This window comes from Schistocerca americana, chromosome 2, assembly GCF_021461395.2.
Source record: "Schistocerca americana isolate TAMUIC-IGC-003095 chromosome 2, iqSchAmer2.1, whole genome shotgun sequence".
Classification (NCBI taxonomy): Eukaryota; Metazoa; Arthropoda; class Insecta; order Orthoptera; family Acrididae; genus Schistocerca; species Schistocerca americana.
Window position 1 is genome coordinate 438243540 of NC_060120.1, and position 23864 is coordinate 438267403.

Sequence of the window (23864 nt, forward strand, 5' to 3'; positions counted from 1 at the left end):
ACATTAACACTCAACGTTGTTAATTCCACGATAGCAATTCAGATTCATTCATATATAAATACGCACAAAACAAAGAATACACAGAAGTAAAATATATCTTGTTGCAGCACCGATTGTTAAATATTATGTTTAAAGCCTACAATTCTAGAGAACTTAGTCGTAGCAAAATATTTAACGTAAATGCGAGTGGTGATGCGCACACATTTCGAAAGTTTCAGTTAAGATATTCTATTATCATCCGGTGTTTCTCTTTTCCCTCAGACGCCTACGAAACAATATGTATCACTTTAACAGCTACATTCTATAAATATACTCGAGAAGAGGTTTCTCGTGCACGAATTTACACTGCTAAGCTGACACAACTCTGCTGTGTTATGCAGGATAGGACTGTTGCTGCCTTCTACGCGTGTCTCCCCATGCAACGCCAGGATGGTTCAGGAATTACTGATATTCTCTAGACACAAAGGTATAAAATAACGTCACTGTCGGAACCAAGTGACGATTAAATCTCATTACTGAGGTAGTAAACACTGGAAGAGTCAAATCATCCAGCTTACAACATTAATTGTAGTGATGGCGTCGCGTGTGGAACAAATTTTTGTGCATTGTCTATCTAAGTTATCAAGATCAAAATATACTGTGGCAACATCAAATTAATTTACTTCCTACGTGTCTCTACTTGGTCAGACGTTATTGGCTCAATATGCGCATATCCAACCACAGCAACTGCCAGCCGTTTGCTCCTAATAATGGCGTATCACTCCCAACTGCTGTCTGTCTCAGCTGTCTATGACGTCACATAGTACACTTGAAGATTTGTTAATCGCTTTTATATTGTAAAAACTTACATCGCTCGTTCCATGGGAGACAAATTCTAAATGATATTTGACACAATTTATTCTCCTACTTATGACAATGCGTAATTTTATGATGGCCTGATTTTCCTCCGCCATTCTAAGTTACATTGGACTCTTCGTCCAGTTCTTAGTGAAGAGGTGTCTGCTTCTGCACATTACGCAATATTTCTGCTTAGGGGACCGTCAGTGTTGCTCTATCAACGTTCAGCACTCCCAACGGCGTGGTCTGAGTCCCCATCACTGGTGACTTAAGCTATTGTGACCAACGCCGCCCTGCTACACAACACTCGCCTCTGCCTCGCATGAATTCATTTCAATAGCTCAACTAAAATTGGAATACCTCGTTATTCTCCTAATGGACCAGGATACTATTTTCGCCAAAGTTATTCTAATAAAATTTTCCATACATCTAGATATGATTACATCAGAATATTTTTCTCCTTCGTTCTTTTAATTTATTAATTTATTGACAAGGAGAGCAATGTTCACGTGCAGTTGACAGACGTATCTGTGCTATGTCTCAAATTGTCAATAAATATTTTGCAATGGGCCATTTACAATGGAATTTTTTTTATTTCCTGTCATAATACTAGTAAACGAATCAGTATTAAATGCCACTTAAGTTGATATGATGCACAGGATTAAACTATAACTCGGACAGAAAAATAACTTGGGCCCTACGTTCGAATTAAGATATGAAAACATTGAAGTTTATAGTATGATGTTTATAGCAGGATCAGTTAATTCAAGAGTAGAATAAGTTATGTATACATCACGTTACGTGTATTATTCTACTTAGACGATGTCATGCAATGGACTAATATTCACTTGCTGTGACAGCGAAAACTTCAAACTCATGTACTCTAGAAAGTGGGAGTACTGCTTTCTGGTTACTTGTGTCTTAGTTGCAATATGTAATATCAGCAAGAAAGACTAATTATGTACATAATATCGTAAAAGAGATTCTTCTCCAGCTGTTTCTTGGACATATAACATATGCTTAAGTCAAGACTATCTGGGTACCCACTACTCCTGAGCTACACTTGTGATCCACTTGCTTGCTTCCTACTGCAGATTTACTTGTCCCATCGTTGTTTCTCTCTGTGTCTCTTTGTTGTATACATCGAGAAGCTTTAGCGTATTTTGTCACAATTGTATTACTTACAAAAACTCAGAAAACAACTGAACAACTTTACAGTTCAGATTCTTAGTATATACACTGATGGAAAAAAAATTGCACCTCGAAAAAATCATTAATGAAGAGTAATGTAATTTTGGGGATACGTTTGTCTAGGTAACACATTTAAGCGATTAACTTCGCAAGATCATGGGTTTCACGGGTTAATGTGAGTGCGACATAAGTCATTGAAAATGTGAAATACTGGTACTTAAAAAGGAGTGTATCCACCACAATGTTGAATGCAAGCATGCAAATGTTCATTGGTTGTGTCGTACAGGAGCCAGATATCCATTTGTGGGATGAAGATCCGTTCCCGTTGCACTTTGTCGGTCAACACGAGGGCGATTAATGCTGTTTGTCGATGACACTGGTATTGTCGTCCAAGTATATCCCATATCTGCTCGACTGGAGACTGATCTGTTGATCGAACAGGACAAGGCAACATGTTGAAACCCTGTAGAGACCGTTGAGTTACAATAGCGATATGTGGGTGAGCATTATCCTGTTGGAAAACACCCCTTGGAATGCTGTTCATGAATAGCTACACAACAGGCCGAATCACGAGATTGACGTACAGATTTGTAGTCGAGGTGAGTGGGATAACTACGAGAGCGCTTCTGCTGTCATAGGAAATCACACCTCAAATCATTGCACCAGGTGTAGGTCTAGTGTGTCTAGCAACCAGATAGGTTGGTTGCAGGCCCTCAACTGACCTCCTTCTAACCAACACATGACCATCAGTGGACCCGAGGTAGAACCAGCTTTCATCAGAGAACACAACAGATCTTCACCATGCCCTCCAATGAGCTTTCGTTTGACGCCGCTGGTCACAAATGGCGGTTGTTTGCAGTCAGTGGAATGCACGCTACAGGGCATCGCTTCAGCGCACCTGGTTTGGAGCTGTGCTTGAAGTAACTGATTCGTAACAGTTCGTTGTGTCACTGTGGGTCAGCTGCTGCTCGAATTGCTGCTATAGACGCAGTACGATGCGCCAGAGTAATAAACAGAACGTGATACTCATCCCTCTCGGTAGTGCTACGTGGCCGTCCAGAACCCGATCTTCTTGTGACCATACATTCTCGTGACCACCGCTGCCAGCAATCATGCACAGTGGCTATATTCTTGCCAAGTCTGTTTGCAGCATCGCAGAAGGAACATCCAACTTATCGCAGTCCTATTACACAACTTTGTTTCAGTTCAGTAAGTTGTTGATAATAGCGTCTTTGTCACTTTAAAGGCTTTCCTGACTAGCACCGAGTCAGCACGTCCTGCCTCAAAAGTAACTGATGATCACGATCGTTACAGCGTGTACTTAAAGAAAACCTGATTTGCGTCCCCATTTGCATCCTTTTACATATTTCATTCAAAACTTTCTTGTGTTGCACGGTTGATACATCCACAAAATCTTTAATTGCTCTTAAAATGTTGTGTCTCCTACAGCCATATGCACTATGATTTCCTTACAAGCAATTTCTCGCTTTATTAAACAAAAGAATCTGCTTTTGTCAATGAAAGTTCCATTGATTAGAAGTCAGTTTCCAGTTACACTGTACTACTATAATTTCTAACGTTTTTTTTTCAGATTCGTGTCTAATACCACAAATATTTTCATTCGTTATTTATAGTAAGATTTGTAACTGTGCAACTTGCCTCAAAACCTTATGTAACTAACATGCCATGTTTGACACCCATTAACTAACGTGATCCGTAGCTCTTTCACTTGACGATTTTTTTGTTGTAAGTAATGTTTCAGGCAATACCTGCAGCACATTACGTGGTTTATGTTGGCAGCTTATATGGGGAGACTGTCTGCGCGATTCCGTAAGCGAGTGGCCGTCCGGACTGACGAGAGGATGAGGATGATGAACGAGCTGGTGCAGGGCATACAGGTGGTCAAGATGTACGCCTGGGAGAAGCCCTTCGCAAAGCTCGTGGCCATGGCCAGGAAGTAAGTGACTGTATATTAACAAACCACAGTATTTGTGAAATTACAATGCACATAGACATTCTGAGCCCATGGACGTCAGTATGTAACACTCGATGTTACCAAGTGTTTCGTTAAATTTCATTTATACATAACCAGTACCAGACTGAGCTCATCTGATGGCGTCTGTTTTTAAGTAAGCACGTCATACGATTCAAATTACTTCCTAGTTATAACTTATTCTGCACCCGGTTGATGACATGGTGCTGCACAAAAATACTAAATATTCCTTTCTGAATAGTGGCAAGGGGGAGTTATTTCCACGACTATTACACCTGAATTATTTTAACTGTCTCTGCGTGTCAAAAAGAACTATCCTGCTGGGTATTCTACAAGCTTGTCAAGCTCTTCATCAGACTATAACATTCTAATTGTAAATTAAAATGTTGCGGCATTCACGTTTCCCCCCATGGACGGATGGAGTCTTATCATCAAAACTGGGACCAGAATGTCACATTAGCCAACTACACCAGAGGAATAAAAATTATCTCACGATGAGGTAACGTGAAATATTAAGCCCCACAAACTTCTCTTTTGAGTTCACTTTCGCTTATAACCTACAAAAATGATCAACGCTGTTCCTTTAAAAAACCATTCAAAACCTTCATTATTAGACAGATTTATGCCAATTAATAAGACATGCGTGTTCTACGTGTGCGACTTTAGAGTAACCTGTCCCACCAGTGGTCACACGAGAGGAAGAGGAACCTGTGACCACTGGAGAATGTCCCAGCTGTAACCTAAAAGTCGTACACATAATCCATACATGTCTTATTAATAGACATAAATCCACCTCCTACTCAAGGTTTAGGCTTCTGAAACGCGTAGTTGAAACAAAATTAATTATGAACGTTAACAGTGAACGTGTAGTTTCAACTGAACTGCAGCTTTTTCTGCAGATGAAGTTTACTAATCAACATCATAAATACACCCACATTCCAGCTGACAGTCGAAAGCATTGGGAGCAGAAATAAACATTAACAATGACATATTACATGAAAAATTATGTAAACTGCAGTGAGGGTTAAATCTCTTAACGCGACGAACTGAAGTCACCACATAGAAAAATTACTTGTCTGTCAGCGTTCAAAGAACTGGTTTCAATGACAGTCTCACTATACTAGCTTGCGTTGGTGTTTTTAATAACGTGGGTACTACAAATTCTTGTCTGAAGGGCCACAGGGTTCGCTTTTTGTTACCTATTATAGTTATTCCAGTTAAGTATTATGAAGAGGGCATCTGGGTATTGTGTGCAGAAGCACGAGAAGCTGTAATCGAGCCAGCGTAAGAAGATCCCTGAGAGCTGGCAACACTGTTGCCAGATTTCATCTGTGAACAGCAAATGGCTACAGGTGAAAGCAATAGCCATCTACAGAGATCCGTTAATACTTACAAAATCGTATTACGTGATGGCAGAGGTGGGCATGAGAAACTGCCACACCCAGCCTAATGAAACTATCAAGGATCTTTTTATACTGACTCGACTACAGCCACAGTTAGCTATCAGCTGAGGCGCTGTTGTCCACAGTCAGCCGTGTTCAGGCTGCTGCCTTAGGATATAATTTTGGTGGCGAAGCTGGTGCGTTGCATGGCGCACCTAAAGTGTCGCTTGTTTCGCTCATGGGCTCTGCTGCCGAGGCACCTTCCACCACAGACGATGTTGGGGAACTACGCTCACAGCAGGGTGAGTGGCATTTTGCAAGCTGTTTGCATCCCTGGGGATTCAATAAATGTGGGGGATTTCCCATTCTTTCTACAAGCCGACAAGTGGTAGCTATTTCAGTAGCTTCAGAACACACACACACAGGAGAACGGGTTTGATAGTTATCAGGAACTCGAGGGTTGGAAAGAAGCGCAAAGTGAGCTCGATATGTCTGCAGGGGGTGTCATCCCAGGTGTGGAAGAGACACTGCATGCAGCTATTGAGGTTACAGGGTGCTGTCGTAAGCATGTTGGCGCTCATGTCAACACCAAATACTCCTGTCAGTTGGGTTCTGAAGCCATCCTCAGTTCACAAAGGTGGCTGCTGGAAATGATGAAGACTGATAATCACAAAAAACACCACCTTACGACAATCAGCCTCCTCCATACTTCTCTGCTGGTACTACATATGTTGGTAGGTAACGTTCTCTAGACATTTGCCAAACTCAAACCCTTTCTTCGGATTGCTGCTGGATATAGCAAAACTGATCGGTCCAAATCACTCGTTTCTAGTTATCCACTGTTAAGTGTCGTCGCTCTTTACTCCACCTCAAGTGTCATTTGGCATTAACACAGAGATACATGGTTTATGGGGAGCTGCTCGACCATCGAGACCATTCCGTTTTAACTCCATGATTGTACTAACTCGACTGCTGGTAGCATTTTTCAACTGACAAGTGATTCCTTCCGCTGATTTCATGTGAGTTTTTACAGCCTCCCTCAGTACAGGAGGTCTGTCTAGTCTTGTTTAGCTGTGTGTGCCTTAACGTTTCTACTTCACAATCGCGTCATCAGCAGTGGACTTGGGCTATTTTAGAAGGTTACTCAAGTGACATCCAATAACCAGTCTAGTTGGAAGTCACAGAGCTCTCCTGACTGAGCCATTCTACTGTTACTACTTCTACTTCTCTACTGACAAGAATATACTCCTCACCTGTATTTATGCACTGAGGTGACAAAAGTCATGGGAGACCTCCTAATATCGTGTGGGACTCCCTTTTCTCGGCATAGTGCAGCACCTCGACGTGGCATTGACTCAACAAGTCCTTGAGAGGTCCCTGCAGATATACTGAGCCATGCTGCCTCTATAGCCCTCCATAACTGCGGAACTGTTGCCGGTGCAGGACTTTGTGCATGAACTGACCTCTCGATTATGTCTCAAAAATGTTCGGTGGGACTCATGTCGGCCGATCTGCGTGCCAAATCATTCGTTCGAACTGCCCAGAATGTTCTTCAAACCAATCACGAACAATTGTGACTCGGTGACATGGCGCATTGTCATCCATAAAAATTTCAACGTTGTTTGGGAACACCAAGTCCATGACTGACTGCATGTGGTCTCCACGTAACCGAAGGTAGCTATTTCCTGTCAATGATTCGTTCAGTTGGACCAGAGTACCCAGTCCATTCCATGTAAACACAGCTCTCACCATTATGTAGCAGACACCAGCTTGCACAGTGCCTTGGGGCCACGTCTTCGTCTGGTCTGCGCCACACTCTGACCCTACCATGAGCTCTTACCAACTAAGATAAGGACTCATTTGACAAAGGCACGGTTTTTCAGTCGTCTAGGGCCCAACCGAGCCCAGGAAAGGCACTGCAGAGGACGTCGTGCCATTAAGAAAGGCACTCATGTCAGTCGTCTACTGCCATAGCCCTTTAAGAACAAATTTCGCTGCACTGTCCTAACGATACGTTGGTCGTACATCTCACGTTGATTTCTGCTGTTATTTAACGCAGTGTTGCTTATCTATCAGCACTGAAAACTCTACGTGAACGCTGCTGCTATGGGTCGTTGTGCAATGGCTGTCGGCCATTGCTTTGTTCTTGGTGAGAAATAATGCCTGAAATTTGGTATTCTCGACACACTGTTGGCGTTGGATCGCGGAATATGGAATTCTTTTACTGTTTCCGAAATGAAATGTCTCATGATCCCACCTCCACCTGCCATTCCGCTATAAAAGTCTGTTACTGCCCGTCGTGCAGCCATAATGAAGGCGGAAAGCTTTGCGCGTGAATCACCTGTGTACAAATGATAGCTCCGCCAATGCAGTGTCCTTTTATATATTGTGTACGTGGCACTACTGCTAGCTGTATGTGCGCATATCGCTGTCTCTTGACTTCTGCCACCTCAGCGATACCGCTGTAGCTGATTTGAGTAGCTAGTTCGACAATCCACAATGGAAATATTTTAGTCCTTGAAGCTACATAAAGTCTTGACGTTAAGGACCGACTCAGTATGGAGACAGGAATTAGTGGTCACTGGTCATGATGTCATCATAGCTGCGATGCTTGCTAAACTTAATAAATCCACCAAGAAGGCTACGGGAGCTTTTGTCCTGGAAAGAACACCTAAGCAGTTGTCAGCATCGTACTTAAACAGTGAATGGGTGTCATTTATCTTCAATATGATGGATATAGGGGAATCATGGGCAAAGTTTAAATTGTGTATCGATCTGTGGAGTAGTATGTACCGAGTAGTGAATTAAGGACGAAAAAGACCAACCATGTGTCAATAACAAAATTCTGAAAATACCGAGAAAGCAGAGACTGTTGTACTCTTAGCTCAAAAAAGAAATCAGAAATGTCGACGTTTTAATAACAAAATCCAGCAAACGGTGAGGTATAGAGACAGGTTTACTCTCGGTTCGTAAAGGAACCCAGATAAATGTCGACAGGCGAAAGTCACTAGAAATTGCTGCACATGTAAAAAGACCAATACGTGAAGAGCACAGTTACTTCACCAACACGTATTAGCGAAAAATCTTGCCGAGAATTTCTGGTCCTAGGTAAAATTGTTAAGCGGGTCAAACGATTCTGTTCAGTGTCTCGTCGAACATTCTGGTGTGGCAACAGAAGATAGCAAAAGAGAACCCGGAGTCTTAAATTCCGCGTTTAAAAATCATTCACTTAGAATGATCCTACAGACATACCATCGTTTAAACACCGCATAAAATCCCGTATGTAGGCCATAGAAATACATACACCCTGCGATCAGGAGCAAATGAAAAATTTGGAAACAAGTCACAAAAAAATGGCTCTGAGCACTATGGGACTCAACTGCTGAGGTCATTAGTCCCCTAGAACTTAGAACTAGTTAAACCTAACTAACCTAAGGACATCACAAACATCCATGCCCGAGGCAGGATTCGAACCTGCGACCGTTGCGGTCTTGCGGTTCCAGACTGCAGCGCCTTTAACCGCACGGCCACTTCGGCCGGCAAACAAGTCACAAATAAGTCAATAAGGTGAAAACAAATAAGCAATTCCAATTCGATTATGGTCCCCAACTGCTTGCATTTATCGCAAATCTCTAGCCCATATCAAAGGCGCAAGCGATTGGACAGAAGAGAAAGTGATTCCTGTACATGAAGGGGCAAAAGAATGGGACCGCAGAATTGCAGACCAATGTTTATTTATTTATTTCATTAACAGTACAGAGTAACCCACCGCCTTGAAATGTGAGGTGGATCGGATGCTTCTGAATCCAACAGGAAACACTTCTCATTATTACGATGTTATTGGTACACAGTTGTTAATGTTTTTTAAGTAATATAAAGAGCATAATATAAAAATTTCTCTAAGGTTACAGCGAACTGAATGCTTAACAGCTGTTAAAGTGGTTCTATATAATTTGTTTCTGCCTAGAATATAATTTATACATGCAAATGTCAAAGAAAAATAAAAGAAAAATGTAATACAATGAGCATGGTGGAAATAATTTGCAATATGTAGAGGGAAATGATATACTGTATCTGGATGTGTAATATAGCCTATGTAGCATGTTGGTTAGTAATGGCCTATTTCTACCTATTTCAGGTGAGAAGGTAGAACCTCGAGCTATTCTCATCTGAAATGGTTTGTGTTCAAGTATGTTTAGTGTGTTTGTGTGTATTGGTATATTACTGGGGGTGTTGCAAATCAGAACAGTACATGATATGCAGTAGCTGTTTGTTTGTTCTATTGTTGGTAGTTGCGGTATATTCTATGTGATACCTTGGATACACACACCTGGTATTATACAAATTAAATACTGACTGAGCATTTGATACAGGGAATACATGAATTTTAGCTTTACATGAGAAATACACTTATGCTTTTAAATTTGTCAGTAGAAAAAGCATGTAGTTCATTGCTACTTTAGTGCATTATTCCTTAAATAACTTAATACATTACTTTTACAGACCAATATCTTTAACATCCCTCTGCTGCAGAATTCTTGAGCATAGTCTTAGTTCGAATGTAATAATTTTCCTTGAAACAGAAAAACGTTTGGCCACAAAAAACGCGGATGTAGAAAGGTCGTGCAAAACAGCTTGCTGTTTTCTCTCGTGATATCCTGAGGACCATGGGTGGATGGAGGAGATCAGACAGGCCACAAGTTCCTAAATTTGCTTAAAGCATCTGACCTGTTGCTTCACTGCAACGTATTATGGAAGTCCCAGAAAACAGAACTAATTCTCAAATACTTAAGTGGCTCGAAGACTTCTGAAGTAATAGAAGTCAGTACAGTCTCCTGGATGGCGGCCGTACAGCAGAAGAAGGGCATCGCCAGGAATGGCCCAGGGCAGTGTAATAGGACCACTCTTGTTCTTTATATACGTAATCGATCTAAAGGAAAGGATGAGCAGTAATCTGTGACTGTTTTTTGATGACGCTGTAGTATACGGGAAAGTGTCGTGGTTGTGTGACTGCAGGAGGATACAGGATGACTTGGAATTCCCATTTGACATGATGAACGGCGGCTTGCTCTAAATGTAGAGAAATGCAAGCTAACACAGATGAGCAGGAGAAACAATCCTGTAATGTCTAAATACAGTAACAGAGTCACGTCGATTAAAAATCTGGGTGTAACGTAGCAAACAGATATTTATTGGAACGAGCAAATAAGGTCGGTTGTAGGTAAGGCGAACCTTCAACTTCGACTATTCGGAGAATTCTAGGAAAGTACAGCATGTCTATAAAGATCACGTATAGAACAATTGTGTGACCCATTCTTGAGTAATTGGAGCAATTCACTGGCTTGGTACTAGATTCATTAGCATCAATCCAAGTAAGACAGAAACTCAAGAAGGAATCTCCGGAGGGAAGACGACTTTCTTTTCTTTACACGCTATTGAGAAAGTTTAGAGGACAGGCATATGCAACTGACGGAAGAAATTGTACCGTCTCACCAACGTACATTTACCGTACGGGCAGCAAAGGCGAGATATGAAAAATTAGGGTACTCACGGAGGCATATATATATAGATGTGCTTCCCTCCCTTCATTTGCGAGTGGAACAGGAAAGGAAATAACTAGCAGTGGAATAATATGCCCTACGTCACGGACCGTATGGTGGCAGAGAGAGCACGTATGCGTAAGTAGACGTAATCAGGAAGTTCAATTCGACATATTTGTCAGTTGCTAACGTGCTGGCTAATTTCACGCTCTTTCTCGATCTTTAGTCTTGTTTAGTTATCATCTACTATATGCATTCTTTGCTATTAACTAAAATTACTTTCAGCTGTTTTGTGGTGTAAAACTTCTAGAATAGAAGATAATGCCAATGCAGGTTTCCCTTGTGGAAAAAGGCCTTCAAAACAGCGCTGTGGATTCTGCTACAGAGCAAGAAATAGAGCGAATCTATTATTTCAGACGAAAACTGAAATCATGTTTCTCTAGTGACTGCTTCTGTAAATTATCTGATTACTTAGAATCAAGGACTGACGATTCCTCTTAATTATATCGATAAAAACATGTAACAACAGGAGATGGTAGACACCTGAATATCAAAAATGAAGAGTCAGCAGATTTTTCCAAAGTGTCAGCTTTCTTGTTGGTGTTACTACGAGGCTGTTCTGAAAGGAAACGCCTCGTAGTTTTTGTGTGAACAATCTTTCTTCTAGTCTACAGATTTATTTCTCAACATAGTTAGTTTGGAGACGAACACGTTTCTCCGAACAAGAAACGAGTGTGTTGACTCGGTGACTGTAAAATGTTTGACATTGTTGACAAAGCCACAACCTCAGTTCTGCTTCCTCCGCTTCATCACTATCAAAGTGAAGTGTAGGAAGATGTAAGCGTAGGCTTCCGCGGTCGTTGTCACTGTCAATAAAATTCTTCTGGTCTGTTGACCGCGTTGTCAATCTACAAAATTGTCCGACATTTCGGCCACTATTGTAAGTGACCTTCCTCAGGGCTTTTTGCTGAGCTGATTGCTGAATGAAGAGTCTTTAGATTTGTATAGTAACGAAGGAAGCTGTTTACGTAATTTGATAGGGTACTTGAGGATAGGAGGAGAGATGTTAGGCCTTCCTTATTGATCTTTGTATTATTCCTTGTCAATGATGGATAGAGACGTACTTGATTTGTGTTTACGTTATTTCTTTCCATTGGTGGAAACAGGCGAGTAAGAAACGGGCGGTGGCTGTGACGTAGCGCTGTTTACTTGTTGCCAGGTGTGATCTGTGTAGGTGCGACCACCGTGGTCTCCCGGCCTCTTTGTGAGATGCTTCCTGCGCCGTCTTCCCATTGCGTTGTCAGTGTTGGCAGACATGGTGCCAGAAGCCTATACTCGTCCTCTCTGTTCATGTTGGCGGGTCGCTTGGCTATTTCTATGGCCTCTCTGATCTTCCTTCTCAATGTAAATGGCTGTTTTACCAGTACGTGGACTTTACAGAATATTATCTCTTTATCGCATTCATCCTGGTGTTCCGATACTGCTGACCTGATGCGTCTTAAGTCTCTCTCTCATTCAGGAGTCAGCTCAGTACGAAGCCCTGAGGAAGGCCACTTGCAATAATAGCTAAATCATCGGACAATTTTATCTATTGACAACGCGGTCTTCGAAGATGTTGAAACAAATGAAAATCGGAGGGGGCCACGTTGGGACTGTATGGAGGATGGTCGGTGCCAATGTCGGATTGTTGCAGATTCGCAGCGTTCGTGCGTGGTCAGGCATTCTCATACTAAAGAAGAGGGCTTCGTGCGTGAACGAACTTTCCTCGATTACAGCACGCTGTTTCTCACACACCGACATAGTTATGTTAGCAGCGCCATGTTACACGCCCTCTAGCGTTGTAGCCCTCTAGCGGCAGAGAGTTGTTTATCTGTAGACAAAAAAAAAAAAGGTTAATAAAATGTTCAAATGTGTGTGAAATCTTATGGGACTTAACTGCTAAGATCATCAGTCCCTAAGCTTACACACTACTTAACCTAAATTATCCTAAGGACAAACACACAACCCACGCCCGAAGGAGGACTCGAACCTCCGCCCGGACCAGCCACACGGTTCATGACTGCAGCGCCTTACACCGCTCGCCTAATCCCACGCGGCTATCTGTAGACATCACGAATAAGGATGTAGAATGTTAATAACGTTCGTTTTATAAGGAGCGATCAAAAAGTTTCTCTTCGAAGGCCGTACAGACCAGAAACAGTATACCAGTCAGGCAAAATTGCCGTAAGCGTAAAGGCAATCACCCCACAGACGCATCAGGTTGAAGATACTCCTTTTGTAAAACAGCGTGGCCTGATGCGTGAAGAAGTCCGTAAAACTGCTTGCTACACATCCTCGTCCGACAGGAATCGCTGATCATTCAAGACTTCCTTTCAGTAACCGACACTATGATAATAGCACGGGGAAAGATTAGGACTACAGGGCGAGTGCTCGAATATCACCCACTTGAGCTGGGGTAACTTCTGCGTTACAACATTTACTATACTGGGACGTGCCTCCTCATGAAACAACAGCACTCCTCGTCGCAGACTATTCCCCAACGGTGATTTTCGACAGATATGCTGCACCATACTCTCCGATGTCTACCAATGTTGGGGTCAGCAGCCAATTGGTCTTATTTGAAAGCCTTTGGTAATAACGTTGCCATAGTTCACATAACCGCATTCACCGCACGCATGTCGTGAAGACACGAATGCCACACTAATACCTAGCTTACATGTCGCTGCTTATATGCCAGCATCAGAATCGCGCTACGTTGCATATCCGCAGCAGGAAGCGGAAACTTTTTCATCGCCAGTTGTATTTTAAAACTCTTAAAATGTTTTCATAAAAATTGGGAGACGTTACTTTTCAGCATGCCCTCGTACGTTAACCGTGTCTCGGGTAGCCACAAACAGCTAGCTGTTCAAATATACCTAATCATTAACACAATTTATACATGGTGTTTCTCAACACACAAGGGTAGCCGAGAGCGCTAATGCGCTGCTTCGTGGACTCGGGTAGATGCGCCGGCCCTGAATCGAATCCGCCCAGCGGATTAACGCGAGAGCCGGTATGCCAGCCAGCCTGGATGTGGTTTTTAGGCGGTTTTCCACATCCCACTAGGTGAATATGGGGCTGGTCCCCAAGTTCCGCCTCAGTTACACGACTTACAGACATTTGCAAACGTTCGCACTATTTCATGACTTACACTGGACATGGACAGCTGGGGTACACTACTCCCATCCCAGGCGTCAGGAAGGGCATCCGGCCACCCTCTGCAGTTAACACTGCCATATCCGTCATAACAAAGCCGACCCCGCGTTGGAGCGGGACAAAGGCCTCGAGAAAGAAAGAAAGAAAGAAATACATGGTGTTTCCCATTACTAATGTACATCTTGGTTCATTTCAGTTCCCAGAAGAACATCCTCCATAAAGGTATCCATAGAATATTATCAATGAATGAATGAGGGAAGGAACGAATTAGCACATGAATGGACAATTAACTTGGCCTGACACGCACCCAAACTACTAAACAGCAACTTGAAAATTGGACTTGCCTGTTGACTGCTTTTAGGTCTGAAGTGCACAAGCTGTTACACGCAGCCTACCTCAGAAGCTTTCTTTTGGCATCGGCCGTCTTCATAGAGAGGTCCTCTCTCCTCGTCACATTACTGGCATACTTCTTGGGAGGCAAAATTGCAGGCCCTGATCAGGTACATACGCATGTGTCTTTGTTACAGATTTATTCTACAAGTAGCGCACCAACAACACAGCTGCTTTGTTTCTTTTGTATTCTAGATATTCGCAATGGCTCGTTTCTACAACGTCCTCAACGCTTCCTTAGCCATTATGTTTCCCATGGGCATTGCAACAGTACAAGAGGCTCGAATTTCTGTCCGCCGTATCGAGGTAAGTACCCACTTTCCAGATACAATCCACTTTCAAAGTCTGTTGGTGTTAATGGGTTAAGGTCATGTGCTGGCCGTAGGTGCCATGTCAGTTAATAGTACTAGAAATGCGTCCAGGACAATTTATCGCCGAATAGGAAGAAGCGTATTCGGAAATTGCCAAAGGGCTGTCGTTTTTAGAGACTTGGGCTCTTAGTCTGCCAGATAATAGCAGGAAAATCAGCACATTATTCTTTGCATAGGCTGACAATTCTAGATAAAATATCACAAAAATCGCAACACCAAAACATAATTAATGAAGAATACAGATATTTCAGGAATAAATTTGCCTAGATAGTATGTTTAAGTGATTAACATCGCAAGATCACAGATTGATGTAAGCGCGAGATAAACTATTGAAAATGTGAAAGGCTGGTACATTAATAACTGTTGTAGCCGCCATAATGTTGAATGCAAGCATGCAAACCTGTATGCACTGTGTTGTACAGATGCCGGACCTCAGTTTGTGGGATGGAGTTCCATGCCTGTTGCACTTGGCCGGTCAATACAGGGACGGTTAGTGCTGTTTGTCGATGACGCTGTAGTAGTCGTCTGATGATGTCCCATATGTGTACCATTGGGGACGGGGGACGTGGTGATCTAGCAGGCCAAGGCAACACATCAACAACAGCGGTATGTGGGCGGGCGTAATCCTGTTGGAAAACACCTGTGGATTGCTGATCATGAGTGGCAGCACAACAGGTCGAATCACCAGACTGACGAACAAATCTATATTCAGTGTGTCTGGGATAATCACGACAAGTGCTTCTGCTGTCACATGAAATCCCATCGCAAGCCATAGCTCCAGGTACAGGTGCAGTGCATCTAGCATACAGGCAGATGATTAGGTACAAAGTAGTGGTGCTAGCCCACATGGCTAATTCCTGGCTAGTGTCAGGACTGATTCAAATTACCCAGGTCCGGTACTTTGTACATACTATACTCCCATTTTATTTCAAAATTCACTTATTTTGATTTAAAAACGTCTATTTTACTATCAATTACTTAAAAAAATTAATTACAGTGAATATTTTTACTTATCTCATTCACTTATTATAAAACAATTATTTTTTGTCGAAGGTTGAAAGTAAGAAAATGAATTTAATATTTTTTTATAAAAAATGTATGTAAGAAAAAAATTTAATTCATTCTCACAAAGAATGATTCATATTAAAAATTTACTGGCTTTCTAGTTCAGCATATTTTATTATTTAACTAGGCAGTTAGCATTAATTTAAATGTCTGCCTCCAGTAGCTGAGTGGTCTGCACGACAGAAAGTCAATCCTAAGGGCCCGGGTTCGATTCCCGATTGGGTCGGGGATTTTCTACGCTCAATCATTATCATTTCATCCCCATCGACGAGCAAGTCGCCGAAGTGGCGTCAAATAGAAAGACTTGCACCCGGCGAACGGTCTACCCGACGGGAGGCCCTAGTCACACGACATTTACATTAATTTAAATAAAATATTCGTTCTTAGAAAATCCAAAAACCTTCGGCACTATCTGAAGAAAAGCTGGACTGCTTTTTCTTGTGTTTACTGTCTTTATTTCATTTCCATCCTCGAAGTCCTGGTAGCTGTCCTTCTTTGCATCTGGTCCCGTCGTCTTTAATTGAGGGGACAGCGCTCGAACAGCAGTGACTTGATGATGCATGATCCTGACTGCTTGGGTGGACAGCCCACTCTTGACCTGGGACACTCCTGGAGAAAATGTATTTGATCGCAGTTTGTATGTATTGTTGGAACCTGAATCACAGAGTATATTCTAAAAATGTTATTTTCATCAGTTTATTTTGAGTGTAAGTAATTTATTTTCTTCACATTTTTGTATTTAATTTGAAGTGATGAAATATATATAACGTGTAACATTCTCTTACAACACTCAAAATCAGATTTAAAAAGAATATTACATCTTAAAAACGAAGTATATTACTGTCCTTTTGCAAATGATAATTGCTCCAGCACCATCTCTGAATGAACCGCTTAGCAAATGGCGAAGACAGAACATGTAAGAGAGACAGAGCCAGTGCACATCGTATCTGACGTCAGACCTGTCAACACTGTTGCACTAGGTCAGTAATATCTTATCTAGAGGCCACACATTGCCAGATAAACACAAGCTGTAAATGCCCAGAGCTGTCAGTGGTCTGAGAAGAGTTGCATTGGCAAGACCTATGTTGTCTTATGGATATGTAGGGAACAAACATCGATCTCAGGCAAATATTAACCTACTTTGAAATTCGAAATGCTATTCTAGAAAAAAAAAGAAAAGAAAAGGAAATGGTTCAAATGGCTCTGAGCACTATGGGACTTAATTTCTGAGGTCATCAGTCCCCTAGAATTTAGAACTACTTAAACCTAACTAACCTAAGGACATCACACACGTCCATGCCCAACGCAGGATTCGAACCTGCGACCGTAGCGGTCGCGCGGTTCCAGACTGTAGCGCTTAGAACCGCTCAGCCACACCGGTCAGCAAAATACTATTGTAATCTTCATAACAAAGCTATCTGAAATATATTAAGACTGATATAGTAGTTTTTTCAGTTTTTATTTCCTCTGTCTTTCTGGAAATACTTCCAAAGCAAATGTAAACATGAAGTTAACATTTCTGTAATTGTTTCAAATTTTTTATTCATTTGTGTAGTTAAGAATTGTTAGTAAGTATTCTGTGCTGTGCATTGTAAGTTAATTTTTCTTACCGTACATTGTTACATATGCTAAAGTGTCTGAAGAAATTTTTTTATTAAAAGTTGTGCAAAGTTTCATAGTCGCTTTCTGTGTAGTTACAACATTCTTTCTGTAAGTCATGTTGAACACATAGATCGAAGAATTTGAAATCAAATCCTATCGAGTTATCTCAGTGTCAGATTTCAGTAGTGTAAATCGTTTAAAATCGAGAAATGCATCACACGCACTGAGAAAATTATTTGGTGATTTAATATTCCACATGTCCTGGGAGAGAACTCTGATTCCTCCATTTTTCAAGTACATATTCTGTACTTAACATGGTCGAATAATGAGCAGTCAAATAACTGATTATTCTTACATTTAATCTGAAATATAACAAATAAAAAATATGGCATTCCACCATATCAAATTCTACAGATTTATAGTAATTTGTGATATCAAGTTCAAAATTTCTCTTACCACTCAACCTGCAACTTCTACAGTTTGTAGTTCATAAAAAGGTATCGAAATTTTTGGATTTTTCAGAATAATTTCTCATTGTTCTAACTGGTAATTTGATTCATATTTAACTATTGGTACACGAATATCCATCGATTTCATTAGAATTCCTCCTTCTTGAGGAAGGGTACCTTCAATTTCAACTCCAGCACCATTATAATCAGGCCACCTAAGAATTGCATATCCAGCACTAGAGGACCTAGTCCAAATCAGATTCAGATGATCTTCCCACATAATTTCTTTACAATCTTTAAGAAATCTGCCAAGTAGTCCAAGTGGATAAAGTACCTCATTTTTATTACTCCATATTTTACCATTATTAAGAATGTGTTGAAGCTTATTTTATCAGTAACAGATGAATTCAAATATAACATAGCTGTTGATGGAAATAAGAGGCTGTTCAGTTTTGGATAAAATATTATTTCCGTTTTTATGGTCACAAAATCGAAGTTTTTCCACATAATTACCTATTAATTTTTAATTGGATTTTCTGTCATATGTTTAATAACTGATTCTGATCCCTCACAATTAGCTATACCAATTCTAAAGTTCATGTAAAATTGTGCATGCATCTATCATCAATATTTATTTCAATCTCTGTATCCTTGTTGGGTGTATTTAAAGTATTTTTTGTTCTTTATTTCACAGGAAATGAGTAAAACTGATAACTCTCGATTTTGCTCATGATCTATTAAGGATAAAACTTATTACAACATTTTTAAAACAATTTTACACAAGCACCATTTAAGTCAATCACGTTCTCATTTTCGTTGGGTATACCAATTTTTAAATAGGTTCAACAATAGGAATGTCAACAGGATAACATGGTTCATAAATTATTGGTCTTCCCAATCCAGCATTTGGTTTACATGAAGAAATAATACCAGTTTCTCCATGAAAATGATCAGTTTAACAAAAATTTAATCAGGTTGATTAAAATTTATGTTTATTCATCCAACTGGAATAATTATGGGAAAATCGTTTCCAACAGTCTTTTTATTAGCTTCAATAATTTGATTATTAAAATCTAGCACACTTGCAATATTATCTTCTATGATATCCATATACAACTTAACGTCACTCTCAAGAGTAATCCTGTTTAAAATTTAATCAGTTTTAATGTGAGTATTTGGGTTTTAAGTTTCTCATATTGGAACAGTTAATTTTATTAAGAACAGATGATTTATCCCTCAACTAAAATAGATAAACGAAGTATATTAGTAAAAATTTATTTAAATAGATGAAAAATTGGGAACCAATAATAAGAATTCCAGAAAAGAAATAAAAAAACTAAACTTTTACCTAATTCTATTTGATGTGCAATAATAGGACCAAATGGTTGTGGAAATATTACATCAATGATTCATAATTATTTTCTAGCTTCTGGAAGGTTGAATTCGAATAAAATTATTGTACACTTACTCCAAAAGTTTAGATCAACCAAAACACTCAGAATTTACAAAAAGCTTTAAAAATTTGAAGACAATCATAATGAACAAAACTCCTACTTTTATTGGAAATAGTGATGAAATTTTCCCATTATATCAATGTCTAGATAATTCAATAGCAGTATTTGTGCAAGGTAAGTTCAGAAATAAAATTCAGATTTTCAGGACAACATAAACACCAAATGTAAGCTTTAAACATAACAAACGTTAAACAGATCAATGTTTTTTTCATTTTGAATAAATGTTTGCAACATATGACACAGAAGTTGCTAAAAAACTAAACAAAACAGCAAGAAAGCAGAAGAACAGAAATAACAGTTAAAGCTCTGAAAATATAACCAAGAACAGAATATGAAAAATATAAAAAAAGAAGATCAACCACTAATAGATAGTACTGAAGCACCAAAATAAGGAATCAAAGGTTTAGATGATAATATTCTGAAAGCTATTGAAGAAAACACAGAGGATGAAAAACAAATGATTCCCTATCATCACAGAAGATTTTGGAGAAATACCAGATATTAAATCTGATTGAAGTCCACAACGTGATTAGACATTCTAGGAGTCAGAAACACAGGATGTATTGGAGAAGTATGAAGAACAGACTAAAAGTAAAAACAGAACAGGCACTACAAAAAAATAATGGATACTAACGCTAAAAAAATAAATGTTAGTGAAATAATGTTGTTGCTGTTGTGGTCTTCAGTCCTGAGACTGGTTTGATGCAGCTCTCCTTGCTACTCTATCCTGTGCAAGCTTCTTCATCTCCCAGTAACTACAGCATCCTACATCCTTCTGAATCTGCTTTGTGTATTCATCTATGGGTCACCCTCTACCATCTTTACCCTCAAAGCTGCCCTCCAATACTAAATTTGTGATCCCTTGATGCCTCAGAACATTTCCTACCAACCGATCCCTTCTTCTAGTCAAGCTGTGCCACAAATTTGTCTTCTCCCCAATCCTATTCAATACCTCCTCATTAGTTATGTCATCTACCCATCTAATCTTCAGCATTCTTCTGTAGCACCACATTTCAAAAGCTTCTATTCTCTTCTTGTCCAAACTATTTAAAGTCCATATTTCACTTCCATACAGGGCTACACTCCATACAAATACTTTCAGAAACGACTTCCTGACATTTAAATCTCTACTCGATGTTAACAAATTTCTCTTCTTCAGAAACGCTTTCCTTGCCATTGCCAGTCTACATTTGATATCCTCTCTACTTTGACCATCATCAGTTATTTTGCTCCCCAAATAGCCAAACTCCTTTACTACATTAAGTGTCTCATTTCCTAATCTAATCCCCTCAGAATCACCCTACTTAATTCGACTACATTCCATTATCCTCGTTTTGCTTTTGTTGACGTTCATCTTATATCCTCCTTTCAAGACACTATCCATTCCGTTCAATTGCTCTTCCAAGTCCTTTGCTGTCTCTGACAGAATTACAATGTCATTGGCAAACCTCAAAGTTTTTATTTCTTCTCCATGGATTTTAATACCTACTCCGAATTTTTCTTTTGTTTCCTTCCCTGCTTGCTCAGTATACAGATTGAATAACATTGGGGAGAGGTTACAACCCTGTCTCACTCCGTTCCCAACCAGTGCTTCCTTTTCGTGTCCCTCGACTCTTATAACTGCCAACTGCTATCTGTGCAAATTGTAAATAGCCTTTCGCTCCCTGTATTTTACCCCTGCCACCTTCAGAATTTGAAAGAGGATATTCCAGTCAACATTGTCATAAGGCTCCTCTAAGTCTACAAAGGCTCGAAACGTAGGTTTGCCTTTCCTTAATCTAGCTTCTAAGATAAGTCATAGGGTCAGTATGGCCTCACGTGTTCCAACATTTCTATGGAGTCCAAACTGATCTTTCCCGAGGTCGGCTTCTACTAGTTTTTCCATTCGTCTGTAAAGAATTCGCGTTAGTGTTTTGCAGCCATGTCTTATTAAACTGATAGTTTGGTAATTTTCACATCTGTCAACACCTGCTTTTTTTGGGATTGGAATTATTATATTCTTCTTGAAGTCTGAGGGTATTTCACCTATCTCATATATCTTGCTCACCGGATCGTAGAGTTTTGTCAGGACTGGCTCTACCAAGGCCATCAGTAGTTCTAATGGAATGTTGTCTACTCCCAGGGCCTTGTTTCGACTCAGGTCTTTCAGTGCTCTGTCAAACTCTTTACGCAGTATCGTATCTCCCATTTCGTCTTCATCTACATCCTCTTCCAACTCCATAATATTGTCCTCAGGTACATCGCTCTTGTATAGACCCTCTATATACACCTTCCACCTTTCTGCTTTCCCTTCTTTGCTTAAAACTGGGTTTCCACCTGAGCTTTTGATATTCATACAAGTGGTTCTCATTTCTCCAAAGGTCTCTTCAATTTTCCTGTAGGCTGTATCTATCTTACCCCTGGTGAGACAAGCCTCTACATCCTTATATTTGTCCTCTAGCCATCCCTGCTTAGCCATTTTGCACTTCCTGTCGATCTCATTTTTATACGTTTGTATTCCATTTTGCCTGCTTCATTTACTGCATTTTTATATTTTCTCCTTTCATCAATTAAATTTAATAACTCTTCTGGTACCCAAGGATTTCTAGCAGTCCTCGTCTTTTTACCTACTTGATCCTCTGTTGCCTTCACTACTTCATCCCTCAAAACTATCCATTCTTCTTCTACTGTATTTCTTTTCCCCATTCCTGTCAAGTGTTCAATTATGCTCTCCTTCAAACTCTGTACAACCTCTGGTTCTTTCAGTTTATCCAGGTCCCATCTCCTTAAATTCCCACCTTTTTACGGTTTCTTCAGTTTTAATCTACAGTTCAAAACCAATAGATTGTGGTCAGAGTCCACATCTGCCCCTGGAAATGCCTTACAATTTGAAACCTGGTTCCTAAATCTCTGTCTTACCATTATATAATTGTCAGTATCTCCAGGCTTCTTCCATGTACACAACCTTCTTTTACGATTTGTGAACCAAGTGTTAGCTATGATTAAGTTATGCTCTGTGCAAAATTCTACCTGGCGGCTACCTCTTTCATTTCTTACCCCCAATCAATATTCACCTACTACGTTTCCTTCTCTCCCTTTTCCTACTACGGAATTCCAGTCACCCATGACTATTAAATTTTCGTCTCCCTTCACTACCTGAATAATTTCTTTTTTCTCATCATACATTTCTTCGATTTCTTCGTCATCTGCAGAGCTAGTTGGCATATAAACTTGTACTACTGTAGTAGGCATGGGCTTCATGTCTATCTTGGCCACAATAATGCTTTCACTATGCTTTTTGTAGTAGCTTACTGGCACTCCTATTTTTTTATTCATTATTAAACCTACTCCTGCATTACCCATATTTGATTTTGTATTTATAACCCTGTTTTCGCCTGACCAAAAGTCTTGTTCTTCCTGCAGCCGAACTTCACTAATTCTCACTATATCTAACTTTAACCTATCCATTTCCCTTTCTATGTTTTCTAACCTACCTGCCCGATTAAGGGATCTGACATTCCACACTCCGATCCATCTTTCTCCAGATAACGATGTCCTCTTGAGTAGTCCCTGCCCAGAGATCCGAATGGGGACTATTTTACCTCCGGAATATTTTACCCAAGAAGACGCCATCATCATTTAACCATACATTAAAGCTGCATGCCCTCAGGAAAAATTACGGCCATAGTTTCCCCCTGCTTTCAGCCGTTCGCAGTACTGGCACAGCAAGGCCGTTTTGGTTAGTGTTACAAGGCCAGATCAGTCAATCATCCAGACTGTTGCCCCTGAAACTACTGAAAAGGCTGCTGCCCCTCTTCAGGAACCACATGTTTGTCTGGCCTCTCAGTGGATACCCCTCCGTTGTGGTTGCACCTACAGTATGGCTATCTGTATCTCTGAGGCATGCAAGCCTCCCCACCAACGGCAAGGTCCATGGTTTATGGGGGGAGGGAAATAATGTTATAGTATATTAATCATAGTAAAGATGACGTTTTTGGATTGAGACCTGTTGAAATATTTAAATAAATTGAAACTGGTATATTACCAGTTGAATTCAATGGAGATTAATTATTGTTGAAAAGACAAGATTGCTATAGATGATATAAGTGGAAAATTTAACAGTGCTGATTTACCTTATTATGCAGATATGTTATCCATAATTCACGAGCATTATATTCTGAGAGTAACCCAAATAAAATAAAATTGGATAGATGTAAGAAGTATAAATACTTGACAAGAAGACTGTTGATTATTTCCCAAACTTAAGAAGATCAAACATAGATTTTTCTGATTATTCAAAAATAAGTTCACGTGAGATAAAACGTTAAGTTTTAATAAAGAATATTCAGAAAAAGC

At 40.2% G+C, this 23864-nt stretch overlaps 1 protein-coding gene across 1 annotated transcript in view; it reads left to right on the forward strand.

The window, feature by feature from the left end:
* Nucleotides 1–23864, forward strand: part of LOC124594075 (ATP-binding cassette sub-family C member 4-like) — a 282274-nt gene that overhangs the window by 98990 nt on the left and 159420 nt on the right. The window contains exons 6-8 of the mRNA XM_047132426.1: nucleotides 3829–3985; nucleotides 14500–14638; nucleotides 14724–14834. Of these exons, the coding sequence (XP_046988382.1) occupies nucleotides 3829–3985; nucleotides 14500–14638; nucleotides 14724–14834 (407 nt within the window). The remainder of the gene's footprint in view (nucleotides 1–3828; nucleotides 3986–14499; nucleotides 14639–14723; nucleotides 14835–23864) is intronic.